The sequence below is a fragment of the Helicoverpa zea genome, chromosome 5 (genome assembly GCF_022581195.2).
Source record: "Helicoverpa zea isolate HzStark_Cry1AcR chromosome 5, ilHelZeax1.1, whole genome shotgun sequence".
Taxonomy (NCBI): domain Eukaryota; kingdom Metazoa; phylum Arthropoda; class Insecta; order Lepidoptera; family Noctuidae; genus Helicoverpa; species Helicoverpa zea.
The window spans coordinates 2,319,678-2,334,824 of record NC_061456.1 but is presented as its reverse complement, the minus strand read 5'-3'; the positions used below and the strand labels follow the sequence as shown (position 1 = coordinate 2,334,824).

Sequence of the window (15,147 nt, the reverse complement as noted above, 5' to 3'; positions counted from 1 at the left end):
AGCTTTTTCAGTCACCTGAATTCAATTTTTTTTTAAATTAGACGGGATCCCGAAAATTCCGGGATCCCGCGGGATTGATATTTCTAATCCCGCGGGATCCCGAATTTGCAATCTCGAGTCGGGATTGCATTCCCTAGTTAGCGCTCAGAGAATGGTCTCTATCTTACAAAAACTGACTACAAAAATAAAGATGACACTATATTTATTATTCGCACTTAACATGGTCATGATGCATAGCGACGATGATGATGGCGAATAGATACAATATATGAACACCGTATGCAGTTAAATAATCACATGTCAATGCTTTCGATACGGAATGTTAGCTATCAAAGAGGTCTTAAAAAAATAAAATATATCTACAAAGTATAAAGAAGACACTACATTTATTTTCTCCACTAAAGATGGTCATGATGCATACGACAGTCGACAATGATGCTAGCCAGTGGACACCGCATGCGCGAAAAAGTCATCACACCTCAATGCTTTCGAAAGGGAATATCGGCTCTCAAAGAGATAGTCCTTACAAAATATATCTACAAAAATAACGAAGACACTATTTATTTTCCCCACTAGAGATGATCTTGTTGCATAGCGACGATGATGATGACGAGTAGATACAGTTTACGGGTACCGTATTCGGGGAAAAATCATCAGATGCCGGCGGGGAGGCTATGATACTACTGCTTGTATAGCTGTGGATGACACTATGTGTATGCCTGACACTAGAGATGATCATGATGCATAGCGACGATGATGTTGGCGAGCGCGGTGCGGGCGTCGCAGGCGGGGAAGCTGTCCAGCACCCGCACCGCGCGGGACGTGTGCGAGCGCTGCAGCCGCAGCGTCTCCTCGATGCCGGGCCCTGATACCACTGCTTCATAAAGCTGGAAAATATCAAAATTATGCCTTCAAATTCGCCATATAAACGACAAAGCTTTGTAGGGACACATGCAATGTAAGTATCTATGGCAGAGTTCAAGGTAAGCAAAAACGTATGGGAGCGTGAGGTATGCGAGGCACGGACAGTTGCTGCCTACTGCGCACTGGTCCGAGTGAACGGTTCTATCTGGAGGCTTACGCGAACGGTATCCGAACACCGTGTTTCTCTCAACCCCTTGCACCCCACGACCAGAAGAGGCAGTGCTCAATTAGGGATTCTACCTAAGACCGATCGCTAAAGCTTTATTGGCTTAGAAAATTATAAAATAACCCCGTCTGAATGGAGGAAATAACAACATTTTTTTGGGCGTCAAGATAGATGGAGACTGTTGCAGGCATTTTCGCAAAAAATCACCATGTTTGGCAGGGAAACAATGAAAAGAACTACATCTTAATACTACTCATAAACGCGAAAAGTTTAGGAAGTTTGTGCCTCTTTCACACAAAAACTACTGGATGGATGTTCATGAAACTGGGCAGTAATATGGCTCGTCAGAATTGAATGAGATATTAGAATAACGTGTCGGCTACATTTTATTCACATTCGGCAAGTAGTTCAATCGGGTAGCAGCTAAAAATTAAGAAGCTAGTTTTTAAATAAAAATCTCTAGTAAAACTTCGTCCATAAGACTTACCGCATGATAATCCACATCATGCACACTCTTCTTGCCAGCTTCAATATACTCGTACAGTTCAGGCCGCGCCTGCAGCGTGAAGGCCAGCGGAGCCCCCACCAGCGAGAAGCTAGCGGGCTCGGGGCCTGTGAACGCTTCCAGGTCTAGGAAGGCTTGCCATGCGAGTGCGAGGTGACAGCCGAAGAGGTAGCCCTGAGGATGAAGGTTGGTTTGTGAGTGGGATAATGGTTGAAATTATTATGTATGACATTTTAGGTTTGTTGATAGGTTTTTTTCTTTTAATGCAACTTTATGGGCCAACTTGAATATATCTAGTAAGGAACAAAATATTTCGGTCAAATATAAAGAGTGCCAAAATGTTCAACACAGGTGATGTCAAAAGTCAAAAACACTTGAATAGCCATAAGAAATTCTACAATGCCCCAATGTTATCAAACACGAAACAATTCCGGTGTTACTTCTCTGAAACAATATTTTCACCGCACAACACTCTATTCATCATTATCATTACATATTTATTATGTATCTTATTGTGTACTGAATCTTCTTCACCATATTTTCATCACTCAAAAGTTGTCTATTAAAAATCATCTCGTCAAAAGCTCTAAGCTACATTTTATGCTACAAAATCAACCTACCTGCGTCTGCAACTCCTGGTTATGTCCAGCCAGCTTCAGAGCAGCAGAGCAGCTCTTACCCAGCAGAGCGCCCGCCGCTAACACGTGACGCGCTGACCACTCGCGGCCAGCGCAACCGATCACTCCGCCCATTGGGAGAGGGTCTGTTATTATGTCCCATTCTGGAATTTGCGGAAATGGTTTTAGGACTAGTAATCATAGAACTGAGAACTGAAGAAGTATAATCACTACATAGTATAAAACAAAGTCGCTTTTTCTGTCCCTATATCCCTTACGCTCAAATCTTCAAAACACTATACATGAGAGGAAATCCAGTGGTGTCATAGCCAGATCATACCAGACTCCATTAATTACTTATTGCGTAAATAAGAATGAAAGTTCACAGAGACCTTTTTAAATGTAAACGGAACCTAAGTGTCATTCCATACTCAGAAAAGGCTCATTGCGCAATCGATTCATTGCCCTTTAGTAATTTTATACTTCTTCTCTCAATCAACGACAAACTAAATCAAGGAATTTCCTTGGTTCACGTCAACCTATAAAATGACGTCAACGCGGAACAAATCCAAGAAAATCGAAAGTCGCAAAACAAATAGCAATTGGTCGGTACCAGTAACATCTGTCCCCATTGTCCGCCAGTGTCACGTCCGAATGGAGGGCGCAGCATAGTTCCTTGCGGCATGCGCGATCAGAATACTAATGTACCCTGAATGTACCACAATAATGTACCACTTTTAGATCGGAATGCGATGATTTCCAATGTCTTGTAGACCCGATTTATTTTGTAGGTGTTGGTTAGTGTTGTATCCTTTGTTTTTTTAAGTGTGAAGAATGATTTGGGTTGTCGAACGCTTTGGAAAGGTAGATTAAGCAGATACACCAAAAAGCTTCATACATATGTATACATTACAATGCTTCGAAAATATAATATAAATTAGTAAGAATAAAATCTGTGTAGGTAAATTAAATCAAGAACGTTTTCAACTCAAAGATGAAACTAAACGTTTCCATAACAGATACTAATAAATCAGCAACCTCAACCCGTAAGGTGATGAATATGTATAGCTAGCATGCAAATAATAATTTTAGCTACGCCTTAATTTGTTTTCGCTTAAGTAAACTTTAAGTGGTGTTAATTACTTAACCCACATCCGTGCAAATAGAACCAGTTTTAACTAAATGTACTGAGCTATTGGTGTTTTAGTGACAGTTTCTATAGTCTAATGAAGAGAGACACAGTATTTGTTGAACCGGAGCATGATAACTTTTTATTTCAAGTGTCGACTAGCTGCTGCCCGAAACTACATTACATACAACAAGCAGAGGGGGTTAGATTGCTGGGTTGCAGTTTAAAGTAATTTTGGAATAGCCTAATTTATACAAACTTTTAATTTTATGTTAGCTATACCTGTAAGTTAAACTTAAGTTATATGCCTACATAAGGCATATCATCGAGAGTCTCGCTACTGTTTCAATAATGGCGTCCACGGTCGATTTCGGCCACGGCGGCTGTTCATTTAAGAAGATCAGTCAGCTGCGCAGGACATATTATAGTGCACGAGCACTTGCGCAGACACAGGTGCACTCCCTATTCCTTCACTCTCATAACCCGATGGGACGGCAATCCGACACGACCGGAAAGAGATCAGGCGCAGGACGATGTTTCAATAAGTACGTAACTTATTGAAACATCGTCCTGTGCCTGCAAATGTTCAAGTGTCTCTGCAAAGTCAAATTACCTGATGCTTCCTGTATCTGCTCTTTAGGCAATGGTCTCGATGGCAGTGGGTTGTTCTGCTCATCACGTTCGCCGAGGAACTCCGCTTCAGCCAGGTCTCGCACTGCTGAAGACATCAGTTCTACCAGCTCTTGGTTCCTGAAAGATTCAAAGATTTAGTTTAATGATAATGGAATGATGCTTTGGCACCTAACCTTAATCAATGAAGTTGTGATTGAAAATATTGCCAAACGTTTAAGGTTTGTTTCGATGATAGGTAACCAAGCTTGACATAATAGGCATGATGATAAATTTTTAAATTCCTTTGTATGATGTAGGTATACGTCTGTTTTAAATGAAAAATTATTAATTTTAAGAAAATGCGAAGTTTTTTTATCAAATAATTGCATTTTTCTCTGTCCACTTTGAATCCGGCGCTTGTCAGTGTCATGTCGTCACTTGTGACGTCACGACTGAAATTACAAGACGCAAGTAAACAACGCTCGTGCAATAATTAAGTTTTTTGTGTTATTAAATATGAATTCGAAAGGGCATAGGTGTTGTGGGGTCCCCTAGTGTAAGAACACATCCAAAACAACTCCTGATAAGTTATTTGTGTACGTTCCTCACAATAAAAAAATACGAAACAAGTGGCTTGAAACTTGCAAGGCGAGATTCAAAAGCAATATTGCCCAGGGTACAACTTTATTTTTGTGAAGATCACTTTGATGTAAGTTATTACATAGTTCTCTAGATTCAAGCATAGTTTATAATGTAAATAACTATTTCGAGGTTAGGTTTCATCTCTCATTGTTTTTTAATTAAACTAGTATACTTACATGGAAGTTTTAACATTTCTAAATTCAGCTGAACAAAAATCTTTATTTGATGCCAAAAACTTTCCCAGCATTATGATATCAATTCTAGGCAAATTAGCGCTGTTTGCCTTGATAAATCCGGGCTCCATAACTCGTGTTATAAACAATTAATTAATTAAAAACAAAGATCGCAATGGAAGTTCACAATAACGAAATGTGACGTTCGCGCGCTTTCGCGCGAGTTGTTTTGAGAGATGACGTCACGAGCTCTGATTGGTGTTCAAGATATCATGGCAGATTGCCTTATTTCGTAATTTTATTTTATAATATATATAAATAAAAATACATATTAATCACATTATTAATAAAGAAAACAATGCGCGTTTTATATTCCAAGCTTCAAGTTTAATTTAATAAATATATTATTTTAATGATTTTTGATTACTGTCATCATGCCTATTGCTTTCCAGTTGATGCATTAATAAAACCGTAAGGATTAAGATAGTACTTTACCTAGAATGCAAAATACACCCACTATTAACTAAGATATTTTTTCAGTCTAGCACGTGACAAGATAAATCTTCACCAAACAATTAACATTATTAAAACGCAATTTAGCCACACATCATTATAAATTACGAGATGTAAAATTATCGCCATTACCTCTATAGAAGAGTTATTGCGTGTTAATTTACAATGACTTTGTCATGTTCTGCCAACTATGTTGCGTAGCTGGGTCAATGGGTCACTATGGCCTATGGTCATATGAGAGATTGCCACCGTTGACACCTCATTTCATGGCAAAGGACGATGATTGCACAATTATTGATATGTAAGTATAAATATAAGTATAATATGTGAGATGCTCCTAAGCATCTCATTTGCAGTCTTCAGTCACTATAGTTCGGCCATTCAGAGAATGCGTTCCTGACACGTCGCGATTGAACTGACGACGTAACTTTGCAATGGCGTTGCAGTTACGATAAAAATATTTTTGCTGGTTGTTTACCGTTTTAACAATTGAGGAGCATTAAAACAACATTATTATATCAATAATCAATGAATGTAGTTACGTCGTCAGTTCAATCGCGACGTGTCAGGAACGCATTCTCTGAATGGCCGAACTATAGTCAGTATAATGAGAATACATGTTATAGACAGAGGAAAAATGTCGAAAATACTTATGAATCACTAATTTTACCGATCTTTTGTAATTATGAAAATCGGTCTCCAGCAGGTACCTACTATTCTGATGAGTATTGCTAGACATCAAGAGAATGTATGAAAAATAAAATCTAAATATCTAGAGCGTGGTAACAATTCTATTGTAAGTTATGTTATTGCACACGTTACGAACTATGAATAGGATTACATTTATAAAAGTGAAAAATTAAGTAACAAACAGACCTAAGAACGTTTTTTTTGTAGGAATCATAAAATTTTGCATATATTAATTTACCCAATGTCGAGGTCTTTGGTGAACCATTGCCAGTTTTCAATTGAGTCCTTTAATGAATAATCCAACAGTTTCCTATGAAGGACTTTTCTAGTGAGCTAGCAGACTAGTACGAATTTAGTTGAAAACTTAGGAAAACAAGGTCAGTAGTTGTAGAAGCATAACATGGTTAAACTTTTCTCACATTACCCATCACAGTTTAGAGCAGACGTGTCATGTGGAAACCAACATCATACATTATAACAGAGAGGTAGTAAAATGGCGAGCCGAGTTCAAAACTCACGACCTCACAACTTGTAAAGTCAGGGCCGTGATATCTGGGACAACACTGATCTACGAGCAGCTTTAGTTTACTCATGCGAAACTAACGAATCGGTTGTTAGAACCAAATATAATTTTCCTATGTGATGGCTGTTTCCGTTCTTTTGCATGCTCCGTGTAAAATATTTTCATATCCATGTTTGAATGCTGTATCGGTAGTACTAGCCAGCTCTTTTGCTAAAGGTGTGTAGACCTTTTAAGGCATCACTTTACATTCTCAACCATATTTCTAGATATATTTTAAGCATGGGACTTAAATTAGATTTACCAACTTTGACTTTACTAAAAGGCCTTTTTTAACTTCTAATCTGAGGAGTAGCAAGTTTCACCTTGGTACTCAATAAAAAACAAAATACGATGGATGCAATCATCCCATTCAATGCATATAACACAAAATACCAACAAAAACATACAGACAGATACTTTCACTGTTACAAGTAAAGATACTAATGAACGGCAGGTTGCGTAATGTCGGAGCGTAAAGTATTGCGTTATGGCAGACCGGATTGAGCATCGTTCTTAACAGCAACTGGTGTTGTGGTCAAGTTTATAATGATGTTACGTAGGGTAGAAGTGGGACAAGAGAGATAAGTCCGAGATCATTATGATATGATGTAGTCAGTCAAATCCCTTCGTCACAATACCTACAATTATGTGTTACATAGCAATAGTTTTTAGAACATTTCATTTAGAACATCGATTTACTTCTAAGGATGTTGGTTCTTTTAGTTCCTACTCATGTAAACAATCTGAATATGTTCAATTTATTTCAAAGTATTCACGTACTACAACTCTATGATATGAAGAACAACCCACAAACTATTTTGTTCAATGCAGAAACCACATTTTCTAACCATTCCTCATGATTGAGAGCCATCTCTGTCAAACCATACAAAAGAATTACCAATTACAATTTAACCTTTAGAGGCGCGCTTTCTTAGTTTTCTCTCGTCATCTTGAATGCGTGTGTGTTGTTCCTACTGTCATTCGTCACTGACATGGCCTCATGACCAAAGGGATTTCCAAAGGGCACGAGCATCATTAATTTGATAAAGAAATTCTTCTAGTGAAATTAAGGAAATACGAAAAAGCTGTAGTAAACAAAGCGAGTTTTAAAATACAAATACCTGGTTGGTGGCTCTTCTGTTTTATCTCAATCATTCTCAAAAGTCAGACAAAAATAAACAGCAAATAAAACAAATTAACATGGGCGTACCCAGCTTTGGGCTCAGGGTGGGGCAGCAGTCAACCTATCCCCCGGGGGAGGGCGGGGGCCCTCCGATTTTTGTATCTTGAGCCGTTAATCTCAAACTTGTTAATCTCTTAATTTGAGAGGTTTATATTTTCAGGTACAGAAAATAAACAATCACACACAGGACAAAAGCCAAAAGTAAGGGCATATAGTTTCTGAATACGCGAGCGACGCGAGCGCGAAATTTTTATCGGACTTAAACCAAATGTTACGCAAAATTTAGCTCAAACGTACTTAACTTTTTGTTTGTTGACAAATGCAAAAATAAGGGCATATAGTTTCTGAATACGCGAGCGAAGCGAGCGCGAAATGTTTATCGGACTTAAAATAAAAATATTACGTATTTAGCCCAAACGTACTTAATTTTTTGTTTGTTGACAAATGCAAAAATAAGGGCATATAGCTTCTGAATACGCGAGCGAAGCGAGCGCGAAATTTTTATCGGACTTTAACCAAATTTTACGTAAAATTTAGCCCAAACGTACTTAACTTTTTGTTTGTTGACAAATACAAACACAATATAGTTTCTGAATACGCGAGCCGAAATTTTAATTATTTTTTAAGACTCAAAACCAAAAGCTTCGTAAAATGTCGCCCAAATATACATTTTCATAAATGGGGGACTAGGTACGACACACCCGATTTACGTCCCTACGAAAACCCCCTCGCTCGCATATATAAGTGGATAAAAATAAAGTAAGATAACGTATAGCAACGTCGCGCAGCTAAGCTTCGCGGACCACTCGGAATGCCTCCAGGGACCAACAGTGGTCCGCGGACCACCGGTTAAGAACCACTGCGCTAAACGATCGTTCTATTGCAGGTCGTACATGGCTGGGCAAGCAAAATAGCGAGCGCGGTTTTTACACTAGGATAAAATTGCATTTCCGAAATTTTGATCACATCTACCAGTTCCATCTCCTTTAATCCATTATTTTTTGGATTAGATGGACGGCTCGGCTCGTTACACCACATAGCAACTATTCTTTTAGGGAATACGGCTCGCTTTCAAATGACGCGCGCACGTTCGGGAACTCGAGCGTGCATTTTGTTTTGATCGCGCTCTTTTCAAAGTCGACATTCTTTTTGTGCAATAACTTACGGATAGTACATAAAATGTTGATGTTGTTAGTTAGAGTTAGTAAAAAAACATTGTTTAATCAGACACCTTATAGGTCAGAGCCAGGGCCCAGGGTGGGGCAAGTGCCCCAGCTTGCCCCAGTGTGGCTACGCCCATGCAAATTAAACAAAGTAAGTGATAAATCCTGCATCAGTTCCTATTAATTTATGTGTCTTGTCTAGAGTCTAGACTAATATGTATTGAATGGGTTATGTAATAAACCAACCAAATCGATTGTTTATATTTCGGTGTCGGTATAGATAGCTATCTTCGGACATATATATACTGTGAATGAACCTCTTTTGACTACATCATGTCTAGCTGTCTTTCCTTCGCTTAATTATCATACATTTTCAACACGACTGGATCCCCCACCTCGTGTCATGTATTGAAATATAAGATTAATGCGACCTCTCACCTACATGGCGGGCTCATTTGCATTATGTTTCATGTTGAATAATAATTTCCTATAATTTGACACAAATGCTTTCATTGATTTTCGTTGAAGTTTTCTTTGGTTCTTTATCTGATGTGTTTGCTATTTCTTATCTGTTCTATTCTGTTTGCTATTTCCATATTTCTTCTTGTATATTCCTAGTTTCTATAGAATGCTCATTTGTGCCTCATTTCTACTTCTTCAAATAAATAATTTATAGTTGACGACCCAGCTAGGTTCTAATTCTAAAATCTACCGACATATCCGCACACGTAGCTATAAATTAGGTAGACGATACGTACTGAATCCATTACTCTCTTGGGGTCATTGATCATTCAACGCGTCCCGACGAAGCTAAGGCATTGTAAACTGACTACAAATATAAAGGAAAAATTCCCACTCACCTCAAATTCGCCAGCTCAGAACAAGAGTTAGCGAGCAGGTAATCTCCGCTGAGCAGAGCTATCTTGTTGCCAAACATCATGTCATCAGGTTCGGCCGCTATAGGTTGTCTGGAGTTCATGTTGACCAGCCCTTTGTGCACCAAGTGAGAGGTGCGGATCATCTCTGTTACTTCTGCAAGAGCTCGTTGACTGGTGGACAGGAAAGATTTAGATTTGAGGGTAGATTAGGATTGAGGATGTAGGTGTCGGTTGACCAATGAATAAATTGATTTAGGTTATTTAGTAAAATAAAACGCTTGTGAATGAATCAGTGTGAATCTTCAATACGCAAGGATGGGTATTCCTTTAAATGCTAAAGGCATTATCAGGAACATTTTCATAATACACGAAATTGCTGATTTTAATTCAACATTTTTTTATTTCCTCTTATCCTCCTCCTATTTACTCCTGTTACTTAAGACAAGACAAGTGATAATTCGAAAGCAAAATCATTTATTTTGAAAGTATTTACTTGGACATGTCGGCAACGCCTTTCTTACAAGTTTTTATGTCTTTATTGAAAGTTCGTTGTGTCGAATCATAATTGAAAGTCCAAACCAATAAGGTTACTCGCTATGAACATGTTTTTGCTCATAAATCCACCTCCGTACCTACTATATAACAACATTATTGGGTAGGATGTCACTCGGCAGAATTAATAAGCTACCAATTAATCACTTTTTACATTCACAGGAAGTTTTACAGCTGGTTTCGATAAATAAGGAAGCTGCAGTCTCAGACCTTCGACCGGACGATGCCCTTTCGATAATATACTGGTGCACTATGCAACAAATTCCACAGTTTATGTCTACCTTATAAAACATTGAGGACGCATAAAATTATGTTTATGACCAAATTGAGAGGCACGTAATGCGAGTTTATTGAAAATGTTCCGTGTTCACGAATTGAAGGATGATTTCGAAAATTATGACGATGATGACGAAAATTCTCGTTATGAAACTTGTGGTTTGGAGTTGTGAAGTTTGTCAGATTTTTGAATAACTCTGTTATAATCATAAGTATTTTAAATACGTGTGGCATCGATGGTTAATGATTGAACTTTTGTATTTCCAAAGTTACATGTTGAGCATAGTCTAGTCTAATTGTGTCTTCTTATGCCCAAATCCGCCTCTCTAATAAATAATACCTTGGCTCAAAGGTCTTTTGAGGACTATGTCCCTATTCTTTTAGCACATTTTCTTCTTCAGCTTACCTATGCAAGACACCAGCAGCCTTGTCCTGCTCCATGTCTGGGATCTCGGGGCTGTGGCCGGCTGCTTTTGATACCAGAAGCACGATGAGCCCCCACGCTTGCATGTTGTTCTTGCCATTGTAGATTAAGTTCCTGGACAAAAGATTTTTCATATTTATCGTACTATTGTAATTCTTAACTGCTCCTAATGTAAAAATTGATCAAATAACATCAGACTACTTAGGGATAATTGGATATCAATAGTGGCGGAGGCGATGGTTTGATACAGTTACCATGGCCCTAGTATATAAAGAGAAGAAGAGAGAACATATTTCATAATAAGGGCTAGGATGGGGATAATCCGAAAGAGTTTCCTCAGACCTACCATATAATTAGAGGAAGGCACATCGATAGACAGGTTTTAGTCAGTAAAGGTCTGAGATTACGCTCGCTCCACCCGTAGCGAAAAGAGTCATTTATCTATTGATGCAAGTGTTATTTTAAAATCTTGACCTATACCAAGCTAATAAGAATATCTGTTCAAACATAACCTGTTTATTAACGTATACCTACTCCTTAAAATTAAGATTTTGAAAACAGTAACAAAAGCTTGATAAAATGATGTTATTAAGGATACAATGATGACCTTCGTGGTCATCATTGTATCCTTAATAAAAAGGAAGTATGACGTAAAATTACTGCCTTTTCGTGATGTTGGTTAAATGTTTGAAGAATACTAATGATGAACATAAGTGATTAAATGAGCGATGATGTGCAATGTTGCAATAAGGAATGGATTGAACGCCAATCGGTAGTAATCTCTGCACGCGATGTTACGATATGGCATAAAGGTAGTAAACCTACATACTTAGGATATGTATTGCGTAGATATGTAAAACCTTATCTATTCCTTCAGTAAGTACCAAGTACTCTCAGGGGGAAAGGCTGTGAGGATAAAAACATGGAGATGCATATGGAATACTTTGTAGTAAGTATGTATCGACAGGTGGACAGACGACCTTATAAAGGTCGCCGGAAGACGCTGGATGCAGGTCGCCTCCAACAGGTATCTGTGGAGATCTAAGGGGGAGGCCTATGTTCAGCAGTGGACGTCCTATGGCTGAGATGATGATGAAGATGACGAAGTATGTATCAGGGTGTGTGAAGCGGCTGAAAACAATGGGAGCAACTAGTATTGCTATCTGAAGAAGCTTTTGGACGACAACATTGATGGTGAATGGTTATAGTACTTTGTTGACATTCAGAAAGTCTTGTTTTTCAACAAAATCAAAGATTGTTGTTACTGCACAATTTGCCGAGTTGGTCCGGCCGGAAATTGTAGCTACAGAAGGTTATCGTGGCAACCAAATGTCATTATGACATCCTTGAAAAGTCCTTAGAAGGCATAACTGCACTTGAGTGCATCTAGATTCAAGTCTAGACGATTTTGTTGAACGATAAATGGTAATGGTACGTTTACTTCAATTCTCAAGGTTTTTTTCTAAAACCAGTATCTAAAGGTCCGCCAAAATGTGTTCAGTACCTACAAATAGTACGGAGATGAAATTATCCGATTTATAGGTAAGTATTACAACTTATATCCGAAAACTGTATAACAGGGAAATAAAGTACATTCCAAACCAAGGGCAGGTTGTGGGTCTAAAAATACCTTCATATTAAAGTTCACTTGACTGACTCTCACTTTGAGCTGATTTTGAGCTACATTGTATAAGTATTAAGTAATTACGAAATACTCTTGAGGACTAAGGAAGAATTTATGTCATGAAGTATTATCACCGACACAAAGGGTATCGATGGGATGTCGACTGTTTCTCTGTTTCTGTAGCTAATAAAGACCTTAAGCTGTCGCCTCTAATGTCACTTTTGTGCAGCTGGTTAGATTCAGATAGCACAATATGTAGTACAGTGCGTAGATAGTGCTGTCACTCACATTTCTCACCACACAATTGGGATCTTCAGTAAACTCGAGCAACGCAAACATTACGGCTTTTGGCTTTACGGGAATAAATCAACAATAGACAGTGTTTCTTTAGGGATGGACCGAGTACAGACCCCTGAGGAACTCCTGAACACAATTCTCCGCGGTAAGTACTACGTCAGACGTGGCAATTCTCATTCTAAATATACCTAGGTGTTTATATTTGGGCACTATCAGACCTGGTTGACAGACAGGCTTACTGCAGTAAACTAGGCACTAACTGAGCTGTTATAGTTTGAACAAATTGGAACATTTAAATTCTGAATTAAGTGGTGTGATAATCGAAGCCCTTAACATCGGCAACGACCGACGGCACGACGAATGCAGATTCGCACCTACGAATTAAATAAGTATTTACGTCAATACCAGTGTACTAATAAAACTTGCCACATACTTAGCTGTCTTCAGCAAAGGATGGTTGCTCCCGACCAATTTGCGCAGATGCAAAGCTACGTTCGCAATTTCATCGCTCAGGACCCATCGCAGACTCAGGAAGGAGGTGGGATATCCGACAATCTTCTCCGCCTCACTCACTGCTCGATTCCAGTCCGGCTTCGAGTTGTGTTGGGCAACACTTGCTCGCTGCGTGTTACATGTGCTCACTTCCCTCACAGTACAAGGTCCCCAAAGTTTCGAAACCAACGCACTAGATGACTGAACTTTCACTAAATCGCACTTCACAACGCGACACAAACGACTCAGACTCATTTTCCCAATGAACTGCACCGACCCGGGAATACTAACGACTACGCAATTCGAATTTCGAAAGCGCGAAAGTAATTATTTGCACAACAAACAGTACTTGCACAAATTCACCAATTTAATACAAAAATAATGCATTAATTATGATGACTAATGCAATTTATTTACCAAGGAGCACTAAATTAGCGTTGCGACTAAATTCAATATCCTATGCAATGTTTGCAAAAGACAGAATTTATTTCGTAAATAATTTTGAACGTTGAATTACGAACGTGCACAACTTTCGCGGGTGATCGGTTGACTGACCGAATGGTGAATGAAGTCTATGAACTGATTGACGTCAGACCTGCTGATTCGGGGTTTGGGGATTGAAGTTTTCACAATGGTGGGCAGGCAGAAAGATAGATGGATTGCATAGCATTTAGTTGTTCCCAGATTTTCAGAGTGTGATTATAAGTACTAAGTACCTTCGATAGTGTGATTCGACTGTACCATTACTTTATGTATAAAGATGTAGGTGAACTAGGTGGAAACCAATTTAGTATCGATCAACGTAACATGAAAATTGGTAGTAGGTATGTTTAGGAGATTGAAACGCACTATGAACACTGAGGATAAATAATATTTATTTGAGTTCTTGAAGACATTTGTACAGCTTCACGCAGCGGAATACCCAGTGCAAATGCTGCAAAATAAAATGCGTTTAGACTCGTTTGGACGCATCATCAGCGACATCTATCTCGCTTTATGGTAATCTTTAAGTGGAATGGACAGTCCGTGTTTTAAGTGGTAGATGCCGTTTTTTTTGTACTTATTATATTTTATATTAAGATTGTAATTCATATCATATTTTATCCGATTGCAATGTGTGAAAATCATAAGTTCAATTATTACTGGCCGTGTGCGGGTATGAGTTAGGTGAGCTTGGGGAAAGACGGACAGACAGACAGACATCAAAATCTTAGCATAATAATAGGGTCCCGCGTAACGTCTAATGCCCATTTTCACCAACAATCTCTTAATCTAAGTGCCACTTAGAATAAGGGCTCTCCCAATTTTGACATAAATAACTATGGATAAGGGATACCTAAACTTTGGTAAAAACGAAATTCTTATTAAGTGTTCCGTAAATGCTCTTAGGGGATCCCTTAATTTAGGTATTTGTTGGTAAAAATGGGCATAACGTTCTTGAACGTAGGTAAGCACTTATTTCAGTAAGGTAGGAATTAGTAGGTAGGTAACAAAATTTTTATCTACTAGTTATTTATTTGTACATATTATACCTGTCTCGCTAACAAACATACCTATGTAAAAACAACGAAACTATTTCACCATCTTAAGTGAAATTCAAAGCTCTCCTCCCTTAAAGATGCTTTAAAATTAAACCAATAAATATCTTCTAGCTTCTGACTTCCCGAATAAATATATTATTATTTTGTTGACTATTCTAGTCATCATCATCATTCATTCAGATTC

General features: G+C 38.4%; 1 protein-coding gene across 2 annotated transcripts; it reads right to left on the bottom strand.

The window, feature by feature from the left end:
* Positions 1-495: 495 nt before the first annotated feature.
* On the bottom strand, positions 496-15,106 carry LOC124630701 (all trans-polyprenyl-diphosphate synthase PDSS2). 2 transcript variants are annotated; one of them, XM_047164666.1, is made up of 7 exons: positions 14,976-15,106; positions 10,992-11,123; positions 9,740-9,928; positions 3,955-4,091; positions 2,216-2,376; positions 1,578-1,769; positions 496-887 (listed from the first exon to the last, which is right to left on the bottom strand). In XM_047164666.1, the coding sequence occupies exons 2-7, from the start codon at positions 11,093-11,095 to the stop codon at positions 726-728; spliced, it is 945 nt and encodes a 314-aa protein (XP_047020622.1). In that variant the 5' UTR covers positions 11,096-11,123; positions 14,976-15,106; the 3' UTR covers positions 496-725. The 2 variants fall into 2 exon arrangements, with proteins under 2 accessions (XP_047020622.1, XP_047020621.1); XM_047164665.1 differs by lacking the exon at positions 14,976-15,106 and adding an exon at positions 13,364-13,990.
* Between the last annotated feature and the right edge of the window lie 41 nt (positions 15,107-15,147).

Coding starts and splice junctions, on each gene's coding strand:
- LOC124630701 (XM_047164665.1), bottom strand. CDS start 13,677: ATGAGTCTGAGTCGTTTGTGTCGCGTTGTGAAGTGCGATTTAGTGAAA. Junction 11,124..13,363: donor CCTTTGCTGAAGACAGCTAA/GTATGTGGCAAG, acceptor TCTTTTGTCCAG/GAACTTAATCTACAATGGCA. Junction 4,092..9,739: donor TCTGAGCTGGCGAATTTGAG/GTGAGTGGGAAT, acceptor TGAATCTTTCAG/GAACCAAGAGCTGGTAGAAC.